This window comes from Nyctereutes procyonoides, unplaced genomic scaffold, assembly GCF_905146905.1.
Source record: "Nyctereutes procyonoides isolate TBG_1078 unplaced genomic scaffold, NYPRO_anot_genome, whole genome shotgun sequence".
NCBI classification, from domain to species: domain Eukaryota; kingdom Metazoa; phylum Chordata; class Mammalia; order Carnivora; family Canidae; genus Nyctereutes; species Nyctereutes procyonoides.
Window position 1 is genome coordinate 18,870,197 of NW_026575122.1, and position 25,660 is coordinate 18,895,856.

The 25,660-nt window shown below is 36.1% G+C and overlaps 1 protein-coding gene across 1 annotated transcript in view; it reads left to right on the forward strand.

Moving 5' to 3' along the window:
• Positions 1–1,690: 1,690 nt before the first annotated feature.
• Positions 1,691–25,660, forward strand: part of TTC29 (tetratricopeptide repeat domain 29) — a 241,496-nt gene continuing 217,526 nt past the window's right edge. The window contains exons 1-4 of the mRNA XM_055336226.1: positions 1,691–1,977; positions 2,320–2,367; positions 6,687–6,784; positions 8,748–8,831. Of these exons, the coding sequence (XP_055192201.1) occupies positions 6,693–6,784; positions 8,748–8,831 (176 nt within the window). The 5' untranslated portion in view covers positions 1,691–1,977; positions 2,320–2,367; positions 6,687–6,692. The remainder of the gene's footprint in view (positions 1,978–2,319; positions 2,368–6,686; positions 6,785–8,747; positions 8,832–25,660) is intronic.

Here is a 25,660-nt window from a genome sequence, read left to right on the forward strand (position 1 = left end):
TCAAAAAGCTCACAACTTTCAGGAGAGATTAACTCCTGTAAACCAAGATCCATGCAAAGTGATACGTATATCATATAATTGGTCTAAAAGGAAGGAGTAGAGAGAGGGAAGGATTAATTCTGTGTGATGAAAGGTGGGTGCTCTAGAATCCTGAAAGTTTTCAGAAGGCCCTGAATGTAAATAAAGTTGCAACTGAAGCTGGCATCCTCTGGTTGTAGGAAATAATCAGGTTCCTTTTTTGCTCAAGCCAATCTGAGGTTTTCTGCCACTTGCAAACAAATTTCTCTAACTGAATTCCCTAGCTCTAAGAAATATTATATTAAGCAGAAGGGAAAAGAGAATTAGTCAAGGAACTACCAGTGCAAAAACAGCAAGTAAGACGAATAAATCCAAAGAGGCAAGAAGAAGCCACCAAGAAAGCCAAACTAGGGAGAGCCTCATGTAAGGAAAAAGGTGCATGGAATTCACAGACCTCTAAACAAACAAACAAACAAAAAAAGCAGCAGGGAGTGAAATAGAATTCACACAGGTCACAAAGGAGCTGCGTTAAGATGATGTTTGATAACTAGGAGATGAATTTATGAGGACAGAACAGGACTTACTGCTGTGGGGAATCATGTGGAGCCCAGTTTATGGGGAGTCACGGTGATCAATTGCATGCATGATGTAAACTTACTTGGTGGAAATAATTTCGTAATTTGGTGCAACAAATTAGATGTTAGAATGAAAAGTGTGGTTATGGCTATGTTGGTACTCTAAAGAGAATCAATTTGTGGCTAATAGAATGACTTGTGTACGCAGTATTGCTGGCTCACTCTCCTACATTGTGTGACAGTTAAGCACTGAATAAAAGCCTCACTTTCCAGCACATCTATATTTGAGCAGTAAGAAGCAACAATCGTCACTCTCTTGCCCTCCATACATATGAGAGAACGGGCAAAATAGCTCAACTTCCTTGCATTTCCATGTGAAAGATATGATGGAATGATGCATTGAGATTAATAGGCTGACATTTAGTCAATGTAAATATAAAAACCTGCGTTTATTTTTAAAGTAATAATAATAAGACAGGATGCAGAAGACTCTATGAAAGAGGTCTTGAGTTTTTAGCTTACCACAATTCAAAACTGGGTTATCTTGCTGGAAATAGGAGTGGGAAATATATTTATGGAGGGCAGGGAAAAGATGGGTCTGCTTGCAACAGAGGCTGAGGAAGAAGGGAATGAATGACTTTTCTAGGGGCATAAGGTGGCATCAAGCCACCACCGGGGTCCCAAAGCCAAGCTGAGCGCATTTCCATCAGCTCCGCGGACAACAGGGAAATGCAGCAAAATTTGAAGAATGCAGTGCCATGAAGGAAGCGACTCGGGGCGGCAAACTTGGAACAGTTGAACTAATTTCTGAAATCGGTCTAACTTTCTTTCGAAAGCTGCCCTGGTGCGGAGCCTGCTAGGTCAGGAGGGCGCGCTCCGCCCTCGGGAGGCTCCGCTCCCCCAGGCTCCGCCCCCATCCCGAGAACTCTGGAGCTCGCCCAATCCCGAGCCCCGCTTTCGCCTAACCCCGCCCCCGCCCGGCCTGCCCCGCCCCCTCGTAACCCGGGCGACGCTCCCGCGTCCCGCGTCCCGCGTCCCGGAGCCGGGTCCCCTGGCACCGCTGGCGGAGGGCCGGAGGGGGACACACTCCCGCCGAACGCAAAGCCGGAACGGTCCGCGGGCCAGTCCACCGAGGTTGGTGACGGCTGGGGCGAGGCTCGGGCAGGACTTCCCCAGCTCCTAGGAGAGGCCCGCAGACCTTCGCCCGCACTGTGTAGACTCGGTGTCAAGCGTCCTGAGCCCAGGCCCGCGCCCTGCACCTCGAGAGATGAATAGAAATAGGAGCGGGAAAGGCGCTTTCCTGCTTCCCAGTCCACCTGACCCCCTGAGGGCAGCGGGAGAGTCAACAGGCGGAGGACTAAATTATTAGGACCTCTGGCACTAGGTAGGAGCAGAAAGGGAACTGAAATGCCCTCGGTTAGGGTAAAGATAACTGCCTCTCAAGTTTGAGGGATCAAATTGTTATCCCTTAGGTCACGTTCGTACTGGAATATATACATACATATACGTAATTCGTTTCACTGAATTAGTGATTAGTTTCTCCTATAGGGATTACACCCTGGCATTTAAAAAAAAAAGTACATTTAAACACCTAGTAGGTACTTGGTATTATTTGTATGAAGGAATCTTATTTCACAATCTGGGATAGGAAGGGGAGGTATTCTATTAACTAATTTTTAACTGTTTTCCTCTCTCCTTTGCTACTATTATTACTACTGATTTTCAGGCTGAAGTCCATAAGCCTTGGAGAGACCTTCAGCAGTGATCTCCAAAAGTAAGTCAACTGAACCACGACCTGCCTTCACTTCTTTTCCTGCTTTATATTTTGATTTAACCATCAGTCAATGTCAGTGGTTAGAAAATGTATGATTTCTATTTATTTTACTTAACAGCTTATCTAATTACCTACCCCTGCGTGCTAAAAGTGTCTCAAAGTTATGATTCAAGGGATAAACGTTTAGCGACTCTTTAAACTTCTTTATGTGATTTTTGTTGTTTGTTCTTTTCAGGACCATAATTACTGATATTTCTTCCATAGTTTTCTTTAATCTTTCATAGTAAAAGAACTTATGGTGATAGTGTAAACAGTTTTAATTCTTATAAATGATTTTGTTGGTGATAGTAAAATAATTTATTTTGAGCTTTCTTGATGACAAATAATACATTTGTTTTCGGTGGTTTGTTGGCTTTCTCACATCCCACAGTGATTGAATTCTAGAGATAGTAGTCAGCCTCGGACATAGTCACTGCCCAAGTAGCCTCTGTCTACACAGCGCTAGGCCAGCCCTTCCTCTGTTTCCTGAGGAGGGCATCTCTGAGGATAGTGGGCGGGAGGATTACTCTTTGAAGAATTTTACTTGGGGGCCAGAAATTTAAACTCTCACCATGGGACACAGTCAACCTGACCCAGCACTCTTAAACCTTTCATCCTGTATTTCTCCATTCTCATTTGTCTTTGCATGTGGGGGCCAACCATAAAACAAGAGCCAACCAGTAGATCAAAGAATCAACCAAATCTCTTCTGAATACCAACAGTGAAATGGCTTCAGGCAGCCTTTTGATCTTTGTCTCAGCTTTCCTAGTGCCCCTGTAGCACCGCCCACTTGCTGGTACCTGGGGGAGCTGCTTCTGGGTTCTGCTAACAGACTGCTTCACCCTCAGCTCCTGGAACTAAACTCGTTTTGGTACCAGCTAGAGGGGTGCCTCTCATTCTCCGTCTCCACTCACCTGGCTCAGAACCATTCTCCTCCTTTAATAGTACCCATCTTGTGTGATTTCCTCTGTGGTCTTGAGCCAAGAGAACCCGGATGCAGCGCCATTGTTCAGGATGTGTTCCATTTTGGCTTCAGACAGGCCTAGGATGATCATCCCAGAGCATTAATCCCATTTCCCATGGTAGAGCTCACCTAGTATTGCCTGGCCAACACCAGGAAAGTGATACGACTCATATTAACAAAGTAAAGGCTTTCTTTACAGGTGTAATTTAAGCCAAAAATGACAGGTCTCTAAGTATGCTTGCATTTTTTCTCACTTTCCTCCTGGCTGCTTCTATATGTTGGAATGCATCAACTTCCTACTTTAAGAAAATTCAGCATAAATGAGACTGAATTTAGAAAGAAGATGGTGATTATTAGATTAAAAAAATAATTTGTTGCAAGATCCCTTTAAATATTTGACGCATTTCAAATATTATGTGCCATAAAATTCGGTTCACACATTACCTACTGTGTAAAACAAAATACCTTTATGTGGCCATGTATCATTTGTGAAAAAAATCCCTTTTCCCAACAGGCATAAGCAAGGTAGGATGTGGGGTTTAAAGTAGGGAGGGAACCTGTTCAACTTCTACCCTAACTCTGAGCTTCAACCTTCCAACATAGATTGGTTGGGGGCTATTTATTCCAACATTCAGTTAATAATTTTTTTCCCACTTTATCATTCAGCTCTGACCACCCCACATTCGGAGTTTGTGCCTTGAGGCTTGCCAGCAGGGCTTGCAATACTTACATTAAACTAAATTTAAGAGTAAAGGTGCTCCTGCTGCTAATGTTCTCAGATCAGAGGAGAGCAAAATGAAGAAACTGGCAGCTGAAACTTTAATGGTTGGAAACGACTCAGATATTGAAAAAAAATCACAGTTCATATGTGTGACAAAGAAGACATGTTCCTCTCCATGTATAACATTTGCATTTGATTTCATTAGATGCTTGTATTTCCTAACAAAAATTATCTAACCCAAGTAAATGTCAAAAAAGAATAAATTTTACATCACAGACAGGTGACCCAACTTCGGGGGGGCTTTTATACACTTTGTTGGCTGGATTGAGCTCTGGAGTTTGGTCCTTCTTTCTGTATACAAGCAGCTAGGTCTTTCTAGTAGTTGGAGAAATTACAAGTACTGTGTCCTCATTTTGAAACTCCTTGGTGAACCCTTTAAGGGCCTTGCAATTGTGTAGAAATCACCTATGCCAAAATGCCCTTGGCAAGCAAAGTGGGGCTCTCAGAACAGACCTAATTCATTGGGGATGAAATGCCCCAATTGAAGCAAATACAGTCATTGTTTTCTTCTGTCCATTTAGAAATCTACTAGAGATAGACAGATGAGGGTTAAGAACTGAGATTACTCAAATTTGCTGTGTAACATCAGAGGACTTTGGAACGTAGACTCTTCATAGTTTCTCTGAAATAGGCTTATGGGAGATGCGTTTGAGAGAGCCTTTGGTATCCTTTCAAGCCTGTACGTGAGATCTATCTGTGTTGACCGTAACTTCTTACCACTCGTTCTGCATAAAGTTGTCATTTAGTAAGTCCTGGTTTCCAGGTAACTGAACTAGTTAATATAACATCTTATTAGAAAAACAGTTTTTTTTAATTACAAAAGAAGTCACTATATCATGAAGTTATAAAGTAGGAGAGGACTAATATTTGCTGTTCAGACAGTGTGCTTTAAAGCTTTATACACGAGTAAGTAGACATTGTTTCACGGATCATATCATGTCCTGATAATCTGGGTAATACTAGGATTCCATTGTGTGTAAAACATAGCACTGATTTGCATTAGAATTTTCTCTTTAATTACACAAAAAATATTTTCATAATATATTCAAGGCCCAGGTTGATAGTGCTTTACCCAGAGTCACACAGGTAGTAAATACTGGAAGTAAGTGATTTGAAACCTAAAACAAATCTTTCAGTTGCTTGATGAAACTAAGGGTAGAGATCAAAGCTAGTGGACGTGATGATGGAATCAAGGAGCTCTGGCTTTTTGGATGCCTCTCTAACAGTAGAAGTGTGCTTTGTTTTGCATCTGAAAGCCCTTATAGCATGTGACAATATTTTCATTCTAAGTCCACAGACATTATGTTCACACTTCCTCCTACTTAGGGTAAATTTTAGATAATTTGATTTTACAGAATCCCCTTCGTTATTACTCAGTAACCTTCCCCACTGTGACATACTGCATTTCCTCAAAATGGCCACAACAATATCTCCCATCCCACATTGTCTTTATACAATGTGAAGTCAGTGTTCTTCCATCAGTAGGTGAATCTATGTTTGTTAGCCTAGACTATGAACAGGTCTTTTATCCTGTAGAAGGGATGCTATGTGACTTCTAAGGCTGGACTGTGAAAGTGGATATAGTTTCCACCTGGCTTTTCTTTGGCATATTTGCCTTTGGAGGACTGAGCCACCACATGAGAAATCTGAGATTGCCATTCTGTGAGGAAGTCCAAGGCCTATGAGGTGGCCACATGTAGTGTTCTAGCAAGCAGCCCAGTTAAGATCCCAGTTAATAGTATCAACTACCAGATATAAGAGATAAGACACTTACAGATGATTCCTGACCCCACCCCCCACCATTGAGTTATCCCCAAGCTTCTGAGTCTTTGTAGAAGAGGCTCCAGTCATAATGATACAGAGAAAAGCCATCCTGTTGTACCCTGTCCTAATTCCTGACCCACAAAAAGTGTGAAAGATAATAAAATATTGTTGTTTTAAACAATCTTTTCTGGACCTCTATATTTTGAAGTGATTTGTTTCACTATAGTAGCTGTGTGTCTCTTGGGGCAGCTGTCTGCTTGTTGAGAATCAGTCTTAGCAGCCATCACTTCTAAGGAAAAGCCTTTATTTGTGAGTGAGAAAGTTTTTAGAAAACAGCAAAGTATGAGCAATTTTCAATTATTGATTGTAACAGGAAAGCAAAGCATGAGCATTTGAAATCCATAGCTGTCCTAAAAATCTTCACTCTTTAATTGCAACCATGTCCCTTAACAAAACTCATACCAAAGCTCCTGATTGTCTGAATCTTCATTCATTTATCAGATTTTCTCCTTATCCACTTGGTAGTAGAGATGCAGACAAGTAATAAATTGGCCAAAAGGCAGATGGTAGAAGAAAATAATGAGAAGCAACCTGCAGAATCCACTCACTGAGTATCATTCCTGAATAACAGAGCTGTAGCTCTACACACAGAGGCATTCTCAGCTCAGATGACAGACTGTGGATCTCTAATAATGTCTTAAAGGATTCTCTGAAAGATTCATTCTTTAAAATACTGTTTCTGGGTTTTTTGTTTTGTTTTGGTTTTTGTAGTCTAAAATGACCACCCTGCCCCCACTGCCCGCGATACGCCCAAAGCTTACATCTTTAGCCAGACAGAAGCTGCCCTGTTCCCCCAGCACAATTCCAAGGTACGTGACCCTGGTTTTCATTTCTTTTCCTACAGAATGAATTTCTTGCAGTAAGAAATGTCAATAGCACATCTCAGCAAAGGAAATTGTTCAAAGACAAACGTATATTGTTACGTTCAGAATATTCAAATTTGCTGTTTCAAAGGACCAATGAACCTCATTCAAGTATTAAGAATTTATTTATTTATCAAGCTAGTACTCATTTGATTGTTTTATTACCTGTTCTAATTACATCATGGTCCTATAAAACTTTGGAGATATATTTCCTTTTTAAAATGTGGGTGGAGAATTGAAAGCAGAGACTTTAGGAGTAAAAGGTGGACAGCTTCTAATCTGCAAGGTCCTGAGCGCTAATTTCTGATTTGGAGGAAAGAGGACACAGTCTTACTACTAGCGTGAGCTGGCAGGCCAGGTTTAGGTACTGAAATGATCCCGAGGCTATAAATGCAGCATCACCCTGCTGCTACACTAAAGGGCTGCTGAGCTCCTGGAGTTGCTGCCCAGAAACTGCAGGACAGAGGACAATGAATTTTTTCATAGTATTAATGAGGATTGTATTATTCAGAAATTGCCCATTTATGGCTTTATTGAGTTATAGTGATGCACATATTATTTATCTATATAAATAATTTGCATATGTAGGCTTGATTATTTTCTATATATGCCAACTTTTCACTTCAGGCAAGGTATAATGATCAAAGTATTATGAGACTACTTTGTTTTGAGAAGAATAGTATTTCTGGGAAAGACCAAAGTCCCTGGACCAAAATAAATGCATACAGCTAAACTAACATAAAAGTTCCCTTATAACAGCAAATCAAAGTTTCTTCTCAGAAAATTTGAAAAACAGATTTTTTGATACATGCATAATTCAGGATATATATATATATATATTTATGTTCTTATTTTCAATTTTACTTTTGAATAATGTGGAACATTTACAAAGTCTGAAAAAGCTTGTTCTTCCTGCCTTTTATAAAACACTTGAGATTCCATTTTCTTTTCAACACCAGCAAAAACGCAGCCCAATCTCGTATCTCTAAAATAAGATGGATTTTAAAGAAAACTATTTCTTGTATTCATTTTATTGAAGAAAAGCATTTTTTCATAACCACTTAAGGCAGAGTTTTGTATCAAGATTTTCCATTTGCTTCTGAATAAAAACAGATGCTTGTTTATTCGCATCTTCCCATTGTTATGAGATGTTAGTATTATGCTTGTTTTTAAAGGTGTGAGGGAGAGTGGAGAATAAATATCCTACCGGTGTAATAGATTTCTCAGTAAAGTCTCCTTAAAATCACTTTTTAAAAATAATAAGTTGAATTTTATGTGTGATTTAAAAACTCAAACATTTCACAGCAAAATTTGGTAATATTTGGAACAAATAAATATGATGTGTTTGTATCAAGCAGGTGTTCTTAGTTCAAAATCTTGCACCAAATAGAATATGACTTCTGTATTGGAAAATTATAATGTAAAGCAACATGAGCAAAATGGAAGAACTTATAAGCTTTGAGGAGAAAATTCCATTTATTTAAGAATGCTGATTATTTTAATGTGTTGGTGTTTTGTTTGCACACTGAGTTTAAAATCCTTTCCTATCAACATTCAAGAAAATGAAAATTTGGAAATTATTTTTTATTTGAATTCAATTAATTAACATATAATGTGTTATTGGTTTCAGAGGTAGAATTCAGTGATTCATCAGTCGTATATAACACCCAGTGCTCATCACATCACATGCCCTCCTAATGCCCATCACCCAGTTACCCCATTCCCTCACGCCCCTCCCCTGAAAATTTGGAAATTATTAATCAACAACCTAACTCTATAGTTATTGTACAATATTTATTATATATGGTATTATACCTTAAATATTTCTGTTCTCCTGGTGGCATTTTATGTTTGGGAGCTTTTCAACTTGATAAAGCAGTGCTTTATTATTTCTTTCCATTTCATTTAGGTCTCAGTTGATCAAAGAAAAAGATGACATAGATCATTATCTGGGGGTGAATTTCAAAGGATTGTCAAAAGAGGAGGTTGCTGCGTAAGTATAACCTCTTAAAGGTACTTTAATATAAAGTTTGTTTCTTTTGTCTTATACTTTATTGAAATTTCAATTTTCCTGTGCAGTACACTTTTTCATTGGAATGTGGCATTTAAAAATTAAAGCTCACATTAAATAGTGATAAGTCATGTCTATTGATCTTACACATATCAAAGTCTTTAATTTTATGGCTTTCAAAATTCTCATATTTACCAAGATATTATACTATCACATTTGCAATATTTTAGTTAAGTCTTTGCCATTAATTGCTTATTAACTTCCATTTTAAGGTGTGTTGCCTCCATGGGGGAGAAAAAAGCTTTTAAGAGAAAGATCATGTCTTTTTTTCCTAGTGATTTAAAACAAAAATGTATGTTCCTCCCCCCACCAAAACCCACACAAAGAATGAATGGATCATAGTTTATTGGTTGCTTTTTAAATAATTCTAAATTGTCTGGATTTATTTTATCAATGAGCAATATAAACTTTGCCATTTTATCACTAGTTAGAAACTAATTTATGATCTGAAAACCATATAAAAATTTATGTTGGTTAATGAGAAATGAATAGAAACCTAAAATGATAGCTAAATAGATTTAACATTTCTTAGCTATAGACTTGGTTAACATCAGATCTTTAGATGCAAGCATTGAAAAAGAAATATTATAATGCACACGCATCTTATGGAACTCATTAAATGATTCAATTAAAATATTTCATGCAATAAATGTTTTTAAAACATCCTCTCACTATTGTCAAGTGTTATGGGAGTCCAGTGAAAGAGTTTTCTTTAGATTTTTTGGTACAGGTTTCATAGAGTCTAAAATTCCAAATCTCTTGATGTGTTTCACTTTATTAGATGTTATCTTTGTCAATTTGCACATCACATGGAAAATTGGAATAGTTCATTCTGTCAGTAGCTACTTTATTTTATAGAGTCATAAAATTTTTACAGTACCTGTAATCACTGTCTTCGAACACTATTGACTGCCGAGTGTAGTATCTGGGACCTTTGGTTAAAGTTGTTCTGGTTATTAATTTATTAACTTTCCATGATAACCTGTTGGATAAAATTAGAAGTTAATATTGTCTGATGATACTTAAAAGCAAAATATATGTGATATTTTCATTCTGACTAAAATATAATGATATCCAAATATCTGTAATTGGCTTAACAATTAAGAATTAAATATGGAATTAAATTTATTTTAACAAGCTAGAAATCCATATATAGCACTTGAAATCTGCTAAACTTTCAGTCTTCGTTGAAGAAAACTTTGGTCTAAAACAATGCAAAACATGCTGATGGGTGTTCTCTTAATACTTTTTTCCATTAAGGATATTACCAAATTGATTTTTTAACTTAATAAAGTTTTATCCGAAATTGATTTCAAATCCATAGTATGCTACAGAAAACAAGTAGCACTGGGTAATTCTCCAGCCTTACAATTGCATTTTCCTTAAAGTTTTCTCAGCTGAATACTTTTTTAGACCAAAGCTAAAGCAAACCTTAATAGGAAGATAGCTTGTACTTAGCTCACTCTTCTGCTTTTGATTGATACATATTCTAGACTTTGCCACAGACAAACTAATTGAATAGCATGTAAAGGAGAAAACTGATGAATAATTTCAGCACTCCCAGCAATACTCAGCAGGTGCCATGAGGAATTATGCATATTCTGTTAACCAAGGAACCGCTACGTAAAACTTTTTATTAGTCAGTCAACTCTAGAAAGATAAATTGGTCAGCAAGCGTTTAAGTGCTACTTTATATCTAATACTAGGTTTTTCACAGTGGGAGAGACAGTGATAACGTATTGTAAAATATTTGGCTCCATCCTTGTCTCTGAGACAATAAGATTCATGAACAGAAAACAAATATGTAATGAATGAGTGCTGATTATATTGTGAAGTGCAGCCTCGAGGTCTAGAGGAAATCAGAGAAAACTAAAGTGGTAGGATGAAAGCTGCCAAGGAAGACAGATTCTAAGTTTGGCTTTCAGTTTGGTAGCATTATAAAGTTACCCATCCAGTACTTCACAGATCCCAAGTATAAAAGCAGGAGAAATTGATGAATCAAATTTTCAACCAGACAAAAGCAGTATCTAAGATTAAGTCCCTTTATATACTGCTTTTTTCTTCTCTGAGATGGTAATATACATATTCCTTATATATGGCATGATTATATATGCATATATATATATGTTCATTATATAATTCATACACACTAGCTGTGATATCCCATAATATGTATGTGCTCTCTGTCTAGTCCCAAAATAACCCATCATCATCTGACCCAAAATATGCCAATTTACTTCTATGTAGACTCACACTCTGTGACTTTCCTTCTATCATGACTGGTAGAGAGTTCCTATTCTCATCTAAGGATGATGCCTCTGCTTGTGCTCTAGCTACCATCCCCTCTTATTTGTTCCAAGTCTTTATCCTGCATTTAAACATATTTTTCTTCTACATCATCATTTTCCCTTTCTACTGGATCAATCTCACTAGCATTCATATTTTCTGTAGTATTTCGCTCGATTTCTTATCCCCCTCCAGGTTCCATCCCATTTTCCTGTACCTTTCATAGCAACCAGATGCAGTGTCTCGGTATTTGCATCCACTCTTACATCGATTGACTCAGAAGAGGTTTCTAGTCCCAGAAGTCACAGAAATCTCTCTGTTTAGAATGACTAAAATCTCCATTTTTACCATGTATAATGATTGCATTTCTGTACTCATTTTACTTGATGTCTTCACAACATTTGGTAAGAGTTGAGCGTTCTCTCATTGGTCACTCTGAACCCGTGGCTTCCAGAATGCCATGTTCTGTGGTTTTTCTCCAGACTCTGACTACTGTGCTCTTAATCTCCTCTTTCCTGACTGCCTTTTTCTTTTTAAACTCTCAGTGGTGGGTTGTCCTAGGGCTCAGTGTTAGGCCCTCTATTCCCTGCGACTCTCTCCCTGGATCCAGTCTTTAAGTTTTAAGTACTAAAATACCCTGATGCCTACCACATTTGTAAATCCAGCCCTGAGCTCTCCATTAAGCTTCAAATTTTTATATCCAACTGCCTCCTTTATATATCTACATGGATATTTAATAGACATTCTAAAGTTAATCTGGCCACAAACTGGACTCTTGATTTACCCCTACTCTCCCTCACCTCCCCCACCCAATAATTATCCCCAGTCTTTCCTCAGTTCAGTAAATGGCACTAAGGCAGCCTTGAGTTGCACCCTGACTTCACCACCCTCCCCCATCTAATCCATCACTATGTCCTATCATATAGAAGCTCTAAATATATCCTGTGTTCATCTACTTCCCTTCATTGCATATCCACCATCATCCCTTGCCAATATCACTTAGAATAGTCTCCCAAATGCTCTTCTCATATCCCCTTGAACTCTGCCAAAATTCAGCATCCAGAGTCATCTTTTGAAAAAAAAATATTAGATCATAACACTCACCTGCTTAATACGCACTGAGAGCTTCCCATTGTTCTTATGATAAACTCTAAGGCTTATCATGGTTTGGACTTTGCTGTGCCTGATTTGGACTTCGATGACCTCTCTGATTTTATCTCATTTTATCCCATTTTCCCCACCACTCACTCCAATCATTGTGGCCTAATTGCTGACACTTTCTTGTCATGTAGGTGTCACCTTGAATGTGACCTCTTCAGTCTGCCATTCCCTGACCTCATAATCCAGTAGCCCTCATCCCACCTCTACTTACTCTATTTCTGCTATAACTTGGTCCCCCTCTTGCATTGCGAGTCTGCATGTCAGCTGTCTTCATCCCCAGCAGAATGGATCTGCACAGGACGAGGGGCGTGTCTCTGTGTGTCCTGCCACATGGACAGAGCTCAACACCGGCAAGTTAAATCAATGAATGAGTGAAATAAGTGTCAGATTGACACCATGAAATAGGTTCCTGCTATGACTATTCTTTGCTTACAATATTTTAAGGTCAGTGTTGTATGTGACTGGTTTGAGTATTGAATCAAAGCAGTTTAACTTCTCAAAGGCATTTTATGTACACAAGTAGGGGTATAAAATTTAAAGGAGGAGTTGAGCAGGACAAGCTAGGGTAGTTGTTCCTGGAATGGCTGAATCCATTGATGGGGGATCATTTTACTTTAGAATGGGTAAAGTAGTACAAAAGCAAAGGGCTTCTGGGTTTTTTATTATCTACAGTTACAGAAGAATTTCAGTATGCTTCATTACTTCTTAAGAGACTGGGTTATTTCTGTGCCTAGTAGATACATCTCCCCCAATTTTGTACCCATGTACAATATAATCGACACTGATAATTTGATTTTTCTTAGGTAAATCTGCAAATAGGTCATCGATGGTATTTGACCTTTAACAACTAAAGAAGATCCTGTTGTGGTTTTATACTTTATTTTTTATTCTGAATACTGTATTCAGAATACAGTATTTTTAAAAGGATTGAGAGTATCACTTATTATCATATTGTAATTGCTTTGAGTAGCTAAGTAATGAAAGTATCATTTGTAGATTCAGATACAAATTTCTGGGGGGCAGTTTTTACAGCTTCAGCTATGTATATGAGGATACAAATAAACAAAATCATCAAGGGACAGAGAATGCTAATCTGCTCAGTATTACTTTCTGCTTCAGATATCATGTTCTATTATGTGGAAGAATAGATTTGGTTCAAAACTGTGTGCAGTGCTCGCTTCGGCAGCACATATACAAAACTGTGTGCATCTCCAAGATACTGCTTTCTTGCAGAGCATCTTTCCAGCATCATCAGTTGAAGTGTGCTAAGCATCACTTTGTCAGCACAGTGGCGATTAGAACTGTCAGTTACCATATTCAATAAGTTTGGGTCGTAAAGAAACAGAGAGCCATTTATTTTGCATACCTCTTAAAGCCCTTCTCCCCTTCCTCATTTTGAATTGTTTTCTACTTAGGCAGTTAAAGTAAATGGGCGTTTTCCCAGCACTAAGTTTTCATCTTGAGTTTATTTCAAAATTGTCTGGAACCAAAGGTGCTTTTATGAACCACAGATATTCTTGTTATAAGCAAATTTAGCACCTGGATCTGCACCTTGGCCAGGTAATCAGAATATATGGAAGAGGAGGGAGACATTTATTCAGGAGGTATTTCATGATAATCCTGTGGGAAATTGGGTCCCTTCACGTGCTGCTTCATTTATCTTGTTTACTTTTAAATAATTTTGCGAAATCGTTTTGTTTTCCCTCCAAAATATTTTGCTCTTTTGTAAAGTAATAAGGGAAATTCTCTATGGACTCTTTGCAAATTAACTTTCTGAAAGGACAGTTGCCAAATAAATGGTTGCATGACTAACAAGAACAGGCAGGAGAGAGGGAAAGGAAGCTGCCCGTCTTTCCCTCTGGGTAGCTAAGTTCTTACTGATTTGAGAAAGAGACAGGATTTTGATGTTCTGAAAGGGAGAGGTGATTATTCCTAACCTTCTCATGAATATAAAAAAAATTAGGCAATAGCAGAGAATGGTGACAAGAAGAGTGGAGAAATACCTTTCTTTGTTATTTATTTTTATTGATTTGCTTCCTTATTTAAATTCTAGTATTGTCTTCCAGACATACTTCCATTGTCTTACCGATCTCTAGGGTGTGAAACTAGGAAAGAAAAGACTTTTTTGACCAAACTTTTTTTTTAAATAAAGAATAGTGATATTAATAAAGCTTAACATTTTGGAATTTAAAAAATGTAGTTGGAAGGAACTTTAAAAAAAATCTTCCCTAAGTGCAAAAAGGATCCCAGATTTTCATCAAAACTAAGTCTAAATAAAAGACGAGGAAAGACTTCAAATGTCAACAGAACACAGAAATGCCAATTTCTTAGGCATTTACGTCTTTATGTCCTTTAAAAGGTTGCTTTAAAATATTATTTTCAAAAAATAAAATAAAATAAAATATTATTTTCATATATGGTATTTAAACTTAGCAGCTCAATTAGACTTAAAAATCTTTGTAAGGCAAAATCATGACACCGCAGCTCTGGCTGTTATGGGAGCTGATTTCCTCCTCAGTTGGAAATTTGGTTTTGCTGCTTAATGCCTGTGTAATCTTACACAGGTTACTTGATTTCTCTAATCTTTGATTTCCATAAGTATTTGGAGAGTACAATAATAAGGGAAATTCTTATGAAAGTTAAATGAGATTGTCTATATGAAACAAATAGACAAGCCTCACTTTAGCTATTTAACTGTCATTGATCTTTTTTTTTTCTTTTAAGGCATTTATTAGTTAATATAAATAACCTAAATGTTTCACATTAACTTTATGTGTTGATTTAGGTATTAATATTAATTTATCACTTTTCTTTAAATATGTATAGTCACATATTTAGCTTTGTACTAGGTATCATTTTTATCATGTTCAGAAGATAGAGTTTCTAATAAGAGATACATTTCAAATTTAGTAATGCTAGCCAATGAAGAGAAATTTTTTTTTTAAATTTCAGCTTGTAGTAAATTTTTCATAAGCTAACTTATGCTGTACCAAGCAACACAATTTGTATAGCCTGCTGAGCTATTCCAAACACTTTTAAAACATTTCTACGAATCACTTAACCTCACTATTACTATAAAATGCTTTACATATAAACCTACAGTTTTAGACACATAAGGAATATATAGCCAGAGAACTTGGCTCTTCCCATAACAGATTATGAAGCTGAAAGTACACAATGGCTCTCCTTTATTTGGAAATCATCTGGGAAATTGTTCTTTCAGGAACAAGGAACAACAAGTGATAAAAGGAGATAAATACCCAGGTACCATAAGGGTTGAATCAGAACTGTCAGTGGGATGAGCAACGACCCAGCCACATCACCTGTAATTCATGTGGCAAGATGGTTTTATTATGTTGAATTTTGTTTCTGATTTTATATTCTGTCTGTATTGAGAAGGGAGGCATGGGAAGATCTAAAACTAATGAGGTTTTCTTCCATTCTCCATTATAGCTAAAAAATAATCTTCAAAATGTTGATATTACTGCAATTATGTAAAAATCACCCCCTGGCTCATACCTATACCCCATTCTGTCTTCTGTGTTGGAAACTGGAGATGTTGTAACTAGCATCACCTTCTCAGGACTTAAAGCAAAACCAGGTTATGGGCACACACATATCCTTTTGCTTTCGCAGGGCTTCCACAGATATTACCAGATCAGAGTCTTTTCTGGTATAGCATAATTAAGTGATGCCTAACTCTGCATTAGAACTGTACAGCATTATTCTCTTTTTTAAAGATTTTTAGATTGTGATAAAATATGTATAACATAATATTTTCCATCTTAACTGTTTTACGTGTACAGTTCAGTGGCATTAAATACATTAATACTATTGTGCAACCATCACCACCATCTATCCCCAGAATTCTTTTCATCTTGCAAAACTGAAACTCTGTACCCAGTAAACAATACCTCTCCCCTCACCCTGTAGGAACCATTGTGCTACTTTCTGTCTCTATTATTTTGACTATTCATATAAATACTTCATATAATTAAAGTCATTCATTAGTTATCTTTTGTGACTGTCTTATTTCACTGCATAATTTCCCCAAGATTCATCTGTGTTGTAGCATATGTAAGAATTTCCTTCCTTTTTAAGGCTGAATAATATTCCATTGTATATATAGACCATATTTTGCTCATCCATGCATCCATTGATAGACACTTGGGTTGCTCCCATGTTTTGTCTATAAAAATGCTGCTGTGAACTTGGGTGTACAAAGATCTCTTCAAGACCCTGTTTTAATTCTTTTGATTATAAACCCAAAATTGGAGTTTCTAAATAATTTGTAATTTTATTTTTAATATTTTTTAGAAACCACCATTCTGCCACAACAGTCTCTATACCATTTTACATTCCCACTGACAACATACGGGGGTTACAATTTTGTCACATCTTAACCAACATTTATTCTTTTCTGCTTTTATAATAGTAGCCATCATAGTCAGTTTGCGGTGGTATCTCATTGTGGTTTTGATTTGCATTTCCCTAAGGATTAGTGACGTTGAGCATCTTTTCATGTCATCTGGATATCTTCTTTAGAGAAATGTCTGTTTGAGTCTTCTGTCCATTTAAATATCTATATATTTAGATGTTAATCTCTTATCAGATTTAGGACTTGGAGTTATTTTCTCCTATTCTTTAGGTTGCCTTTTCATTCTGTTGATAGTGCTTCTTGATAACAAAGGTTTTTAGGTTTCATGAAGTCCAATTTGTCTATTTTGTCTTTTACTACCTGTACCTTTGGTGTCATATCCAAGAAATCATTGCCAAAGCCCAGGTTGTAAGACTTTTGCCCTAAGTTTTCTTCTAAATGTTTTATAGATTTAGCTCTTATGTTTAGGTCTTTGTTCCATTTCAATTTATGTATACAGTGTTAGGTAAGAGTTTAGCTTAAAAAAAAGAGTTTAACTTCATTCTTTTGCATGTGGATGTCTTGTTTTCTGACCATCAATTGTTAAAAAGATTGTTTTTTCCCACTGAATAGTCTTGACGTCCTTATCAAAAATCACTTAGCCATATATGTGAAGATTTATTTCTGACTCTATTCCATTGGTTTATATGTCTGCCTTTCCATTTATTTGTCTTCTTTAACTTTTTTCAACAGTATTTTACATTTACAATTTTCATTGTACAAGTTTTTCATCTTCTTAGTTAACTCCTAAGTATTTTATTTTATATATTGTTGCTATTGTAAACAAAGTTGTTTTCTTAATTTCCTTTTCAGAAAATTTATTGTTAGTATTTAGGTATCTACTGAATTTTGTGTGTTGACCTTGTATCCTGCTAATTTGCTGAATTTATTAGTTCTATAAGCTTTTTTTTGTGTGTGTAGAATATTTAGGGTTTTCTACATAGGGTTTCTACAACACTGGAAACAGATCATTTTAGTCTTTCCTTCCAATTTGGATGCCTCTTGTTTCTTTTTCTTTTCTAATTGCTCTGGCCAGGACTTCCAGTACTATGTTGATCAGATGTGATGAAATTGGTTTTTTTTTTTTTAGATGTGATGAAATTGTATCTTTGCTTATTCCTGATCTAAGAGGGAAGCTTTAAGTCTTTCATCATTGAGTATTATGTTTGCTGTGAGTTTTTCATATATAGCTTTTATCATGTTGAGGTAGTTTCTATTTTTATTTGGTGGGTGTTTTTATCATGGAGGTATTGAATTTTGTCAAGTGCTTTTTCTGTATAATCTGGTCTTTCTTAGGGACAGTTTCAGTTGGTTTGTTTTTTGTCCTCTTGAATGGGATACCTTCCTATTTCTTTGTATACCTTATGATTTTTTTTGTTGTTAAAAACTGGACATTTTAATCTAATACTGTGGTAACTCTGGTAATCAGATTCTTTAACATTTACAGCATTTGTGGCTATATTGTTTTTATTTTTTTAAATTATTTATTGTTGTAGTCTGTCTTCGTGTCAAGGATCAACCTGAGGTGTACTTTTAAGGTCCTTCCTAGGTGTTTTCCTGAGCCTGCACCTTTCTTTTTCTTTCTTTCTTTTTTTTTTTTTTTAAGATTTTATTTATTCATGAGAGACACACACAGAGAGAGAGAGAGAGACAGAGAGAGAGAGAGAGAGAGGCAGAGACACAGGCTGAGGGAGAAGCAGGCTCCATGCAGGGAGCCCAACGTGGGACTCGATCCCCGGTCTCAGGATCACACCCCTGGGCTGAAGGCGGCGCTAAACTGCTGAGCCACCCAGGCTGCCATGCACCTTTCCTTGGGCATGTGTTTCCCTCCTATATACATTTACTTTCAAATATTCTAGCTTTTAATGTCTGGCTTTTGAAGAGTGAAAAAGAGAAAAAATGAAGGGGAAAAGAGTGGTGCCAATGGCACCATCCCTTTGAGTCTCCTGTAAATTGCTTCAGTCTGAAAGGGAGGGGCTTATAAGAATAGAGGTATATGTGCAATGATGGCTAACCACTTCTGTGTCTGCCATTCCATGATCAGAAGAAACAATCAATGATCAGTAGATAGGACCCCAAGACAGGGTCCTTATTGCCTACTGTGAGCTGTTTACATGCTGGACCTGGAACTAGTGCATGGATGCCTGCCATGGGGCTTGTGGGTGGTGAATGAGTGGCTGCTACTGAGCTAAGAGTTGAAACTGACCAAAAAATTAATCACAATGTACTGTTCAAGGCTTCCCTTGGAAGTTGCAAAGCTTCAGTAAACTCTAGCACTCCAAAATAATTACATCAGCTGCAATTATTGTCTAGGTTGGGAGACAGATTGGTGGAGCTTCTTACACTACCACTTTTCAAAGCATTCTCTTTGATATAAAGACATTTTAAATGTCACTTAAAGAAAACGAGTGTAAAAACGTATAGAGGATACTTTAATCATTTTTAAATTATTTGGAACTTAAATTTTTGTTTGGAATGATTCTCTGAGATAATTTTAAATAATTTGCACTTTCTTTGATTTTCAAAGGTTCTCTATATACACATGTATAATTATATATAGTGTGTTTATAAATATATATATATATATAGAATGTGTGTATTTGTGTGTGTTTTGTATGTATGTATGTGTATGTGTGTGGGTATAAATATATCCTCAAACTGTGATTTCACTTAATCTCAGTTTTCTACATATCACCATATAAACATCTTGTATATGTTTTAAGCACTTTTTTCATGCTAAACAAAATTGAATATTGTGAGAAAACCTAAGTAGAGAAGAAAATATCATCTTCTTCACCATAATCCACATACCCCTGGATAAAACTTGACCGTCTCTTTCCACTAATAATATTATCAGGAATACCCCATTAATTAAGATATCAGATTTAGATTAACCAACTCAGTATATGTATGCAAACTTTGACATAGAAGAGAAAAGCTCTAGGAAAATGGCATTTTACTATCAAGAGGGATGTATGGAATCATATTTAGGACAAGTCAGTTGACTCAGAAATGTCTATAAAATTGGATTGTCTGATTTAACAAGCTTGGCTATATTGTTTTCTCTGGAAACCTCTCATTTTTCTAACTTTTTGTGGATTGAGACTGTGAGGAGGAGGCTAACATGTTGAAATGCCATCTGATAAAAGGGCAATCAAAAGAATTAGCCACTAATAAAAAGTCAAAAGTCTGGGGATATACCTTGGAAGGGCAAATAATAACTGAGCCCTTTGGGTACTCTTTAAAGTGTGTTTACATTGTAATTGAAATTTAGTAACAAAGTATTGGTTTGTTTTCCTTACTCTGTTTCATATGGCAGGGAAATGAGAAATATATTTTAGAAAAACTTAATATGTTTTGATTTGCTAGTTTTGTTTCATTATAGGCTATTTATTTTTCTAGTTAAAGATTTTAGTTGTTTGGAATTCACCAATGTGGATCCCCTCAGTTCTTAATTAAAATTAATTATGCATTAATTCACAAAATAATTAATTAATCACTATAGTGTCTTCCAAAACTCTTAGGTAATCAATGGTAAAGAATCTTTCCAAACTTCTTTTGCCCTTTAATTTTTTTCATTACATTCACGGTATTCCTAAGGGATTCGAAGTTACTTAGAATAATTTTGAAGTGCTTAAATTTTATTCTAGGTATATTGGGAAATCATTGGAACATTTTAAGCAGGGAACAACGTTATGTGACTTCATTTTATTCTATTTTTTTTAAGACTTCATTTATTTGTTCATGAGAGACATAGAGAGAGAGGCAGAGACACAGGCAGAGAGAGAAGTAGGCTCCCCATGGGGAGCCTGATGCAGGACTCAATCCCAGGACCCTGGGATCACGACCGGAGCCAAAGGCAGACACTCAACCACTGAGCCACCCAGGTGTCCCTGTAACTTCATTTTAAATGAATCGCTAAGACTGCTCTGTAGACATTTGCCTGGGAAATAGCCCAAGTAAGAGATGATGGCAGCTTGACTGGGATAAATCTAGTGGAAATGATGAGAAATGGTTTGATTTAGAATATATTTAAGTGATATGGAGAACAGAGTTTACCAACAGAATGAATGTGGGATTGAGTAAAGGAAGTAATCAAAGATGATGCCTTCTGAACTGACCTGAACTGTTGGGACAATGTCTTATTCTCTGATGAGTCTCAAGTACACTGGGTATAACAGTACCCAGTATATAGTAGACACTCCATCAGTATTTTTTAACTAAGGCCAACCACATCTCAGTCTGTGAAATCTCTACCATTCCCATTTGAAACTTATTATTTACCAAAACAATAATAACTGACATTTGTTGAGCACTATCTCTCAGATACTGTGTGAAGTGCCTCACATGTATTAATTTATTTAATCATAGAAAAATCTTTGTTAGTTCCATTTATAGCTAAAGAGATTAAAGCACAGAGATATTAGGTAACTTACTCAAATATATCGAAGAACAGGAAATTTAACCTTGGCAATTGGGTTCCAGAACCCATCCTCAAATCATTACAGTATTCTGTCTTTGGATTTACTCAAATCTTCATTAAACCATGTTCTCTCTCATCTTCCAACTTGAGCGCTGAAGCCATGGCTGCTTTGCTCACATGTTCATCCTTAGTACTCGTACAGGGTTGGCACACAGGTGCTTGGGGGATCATTGAATGATGATCTCTTACCCCTTCATGGCCTTGTATATGTGCTCTGCCTGAAATGCCTTTCTCTTTCCCCTATGCCTTGTGTACTTGGTAAACTTCTATTTTCCAGCTATTTCTTGCTCTGTGAGGCTTCCTCAGAGCCACCCTCAACAACATGGTAGAATTCAGAGCTCCTGCTTGAACTCTTTTAATAGCCATTGACAATCATCTATGTGTAAGGTTTTTTCCTTCTCGATTAATGTTTAACAAACTATAGACTATGACCCCCCTGTCAATATGGTTATGACCCATCAGTTTGGGGTTCATGATTAGCTTTTTTAAAATGAAAGAAAGTGCAATAAAATAGAAAAGAATATATTACATAGAGTAAGGTTAAATATTGGAAGGCTACCATCTGTAATGCAACAGAGCACGAGGTCTAAAACCAGATGTTCTGGACTCTCAAATCCCAACTTTATAATAACTAACAAAATAACCACTTAACTGTGGTCAAGTTATTGGCCATTTGCATCTCTGTTTTTGCATTTCTGTTTTTTATCTGAAAACAGGGATAATGATGATAGGGCTTGGCTCATGGAATAGTTACAAGAATTAATTAAGTTAATATTTATGAAGAGATTAGAACATTTTGAGGAATAGTACTTTTCAACTTTTGTTTCCTGTGCATACATATATAAAATATAGATGTGCCTGTACTGAACTGCTGCGTAAAATGTCTTTCTTGCCATGAATTGCCACAAGGAAAGGACTTTGCTTTAGGCTTAGAGTTCTTTGAAAGTAGGGATTGTATTTCATTCTTCTTTAAGATTCTTCTGACTTACATAAAATAACACTTTATTTCTTGCTTTCTTTCTAGGAAGGATTGAAAAATTTAAAGTTAACATTTTATATTACACATTCATCAGATTATAAATAGAAAATGAGAGGTAAATAAAGGAAAAGCATGTACATATGCTGCTCACTAAAGTCAATATAGTTTCCCTGATGAAACATTAAGTTTCACTCTGAACCTCTGGGCAGGTTGGGCAAAAGGGGAGATGTGATGGACTATAAAATTCTCATTACCTGATGAGAAGAAACATATCAGTCCTTCCAGAGATACAAGCTTTTTTCCTGATTCTAAATTCCAGAGGAGAGTTATCACATGGCTTTCTGTAAGAAAAATGGAGCAACAAAATAGAACTTTGCACACTTAATGAACAATAAAATGGGTGTTTAGACAGTTTGTAATAAATACTGCATCTCTTAACTAGGTTTTATTTCATGTAAGATAGTAACAGGTAAGATATATTAAATGAATGCTGTGTGCTGGCCTCTGTTTAAAGTGATCCTCACAATAACTGTGTGAAGAATTGTTGTTAGTCCCAGAGACCAGGGCATAGAGAGGTTGAGTAATTTGACCAAACTGGTCTAATGTTATACAGAAGCAAAAGCAATAAGATAGAAAAAAAATGATTCATAGAGACAAAGGAATGAATAATCTAGACAAAAAAATTGGACCAGACTGCCATCAAAGTTCAGATTTCCAGACACTTCCTGAATTCCTACTATTACTCTGAATTTAGAACCTTCCCTGGGTTCACTTCGTAAAGATTAGTTATTCTTTAATCTTGATACAGATTTTCATAAAAGCTTTTTAAGCTTGTCCAGAACAATCTGTTATCCTACACCCAGAATAGCCAAGGAAACATATTGCTGAACAAGGGATTTTTCTTAAAAGTTGGCTCACCTTATGGTTTTTTTCCACTTCAACATCAAGATCAAGATGGATGTTAATTACATTTCCTTCTTCTATTTGAAATGACCACATAGAAATAGAGAACATAGTAAAATCCTAACATGATGAGAAAGGAAGTGTAGAAAAAATAACCCCGGAATTTTCAGAAATATATTTTTAGAAAGTGAATGGAATATTACCAGGGGTGAAAAGTGCCATTTCATAATGACAAACAGAACTGGCTCACCAAGACAACGTAATACTAAGTGTTTGTTCTCCTAATGACAGAACTTCAAATACATAATATAAAAACTGATAGAAAGAAAAAGAGAAACACACAAGTCCATAATTGTAGTTGGAGATTCCAACACTGCTGTCTCAATAATTGATAGGAAAATTACTAAGGGTATATATCAAAGACTTGAACAATACCATCAACCAAATAATTTACATTTATAGAACATTCCACCAAACAACAGCAGAACACACATTATTTTCAGTGTCCATGGAACATTTATCAAAGGAGATGATATTCTGAACCATAAAACAAATTTGAATATGTTTAAAAGTATTTAAATCTTAAAAATTATTTTGCCTTACAACAACTGACTTAAATGAGAAATAAAAGCAGAAAGGTCTCTGGAAAATCCCCATAAGTTTTGAAACCAGACAACATCCTTCTAAGCAATCCATGGATCAAAGAAGAAATTGCAAGGCAAAATACTTTGAACTAGATGAAAAGAAAATACAGCATATTAAAATATATGGGATGCAGCTAAGGCAGTGCGGAAAGGGATGTTTATAGCATCTTAAAATGTTTCTTTTAGAAAAACAAAATTGTTTAAAGTCAGTGCCCTAAGCTTTCATTTAAAAAAAAACTAGAAAAAGAAAGAAAATTAAACTGAAAGTCTAGAAAGAAATAATAAAAACTGAAAACAGGAAAATAGAGAAAAGCAATGAAACTGAAAACTGGTTCTTTGAAAAGATCATAAAATTGATCTTCTAGTCAGACTGATCACAGAAAAAGAGAGAAGACATAAATTAACCAATTTCAGAAATGAAAGAGGGAATGTTTCACTATAGCTTATACAAATATTAAAATGCTAATTAGGTAATAAACCTTATGCTGATAAACTTAACAACTTCTATGAAATGGCTAAATTCCACAAAAGACCAACCGCCAAAATTTATTAAAGTAGAAATAAGTAACAGAATAGGTTTCTATTAAAGAGATTAAATTCACAGTTTAAAAACTTCCCACAGAGAAAATTCCAAGCCTATAATGGCTTTATGGTAAATCTGCACAACATTTGAGGAAGAAGTAATGCCACTTTGGCATAAACACTTCAAGAAAATAGAAGAAGAAACAATTCTCGACGCACTGTTACTGACATTACCCTGATATCAATACCAGAAAGTCAGTACATAAAAGGAAAACCACAGAATAACATCCCTCATGAGCATAGGTGAAAAACATTTTTTTAAAATTTTTAATTTAAATTCAATTTAGTTAACATACAGCGTATTATTAGTTTCAGGGGTAGAATTTACTGATTCATCAGTTGCATACAATACCTGTGCTCATCATATTAAGTGCCCTTCCTATTGCCTATCATCCAGTTACCCCACCTGCCATCCACCTCTTCTGCAACAACCCTCAGTTTGTTTCCTATAGTTAAGAGTCTCTTAAATTTGTCCCCTTCTTTGTTTTTATCTTATTTTTCCTTCCCTTCCCCTATGTTCTTCTGTTCTGTTTCTTAAATTCCACATATGACTGAGATCATGGTATTTGTCTTGCCAAACTATAGAAAGAGCCCAGATGTCCATCCACTGATAATGTATAAGGAATTGTGATATATACATAAAATGGAATATTACTCAGCCATAAAAAAGAATGAAATCTTGCCATTTACAATGACATGGATAGGACTAGGCGGTGTTATGCTAAGCAAAGTAAGGTAGAGAAAGTCAAATACCATCTAGGTGCAAAACATTTTAAAGAAAAGTAAAACAGAGGGTAAATATTTATCCAAGAGACAGCGAGAAGAGCAAATGGAAACAATGAATGTTAACAGCTATAGAGATGTGGATTTAATAGATGCACATTACCAAGATAAGGAATTCAATTTTTAGTTTGTACTTTTCTTTATCAGTTTTGAAGTTTACTAAATAATTTTCTAGTACCTACTGAGATTATCATAAAGTTACTAGATTTTATAATGATATACCATTTGTGCAAATCTGGGGAAAACCCTGCTTACTCATTATGGTTTCTGTTTGCTAGGGGTTCCTTTTTGAGGCGTGAGGGAGAGAGTTTTGCATGATTTTGACCTATACTTTTCTTTTGCTATACTTGGGATTTTGTAAAATGAACTAAAGAAATTTTCACCTTTCTCTATACTCTGGAATATTTCTGATGAGATAGGAATTTCTTATTAAGAGTTTGATAGAACTTCTTTATAAAACCAAATAATTGGGACACCTGGGTAGCTCATCAGTTGAGTATCTGCCTTCGGCTC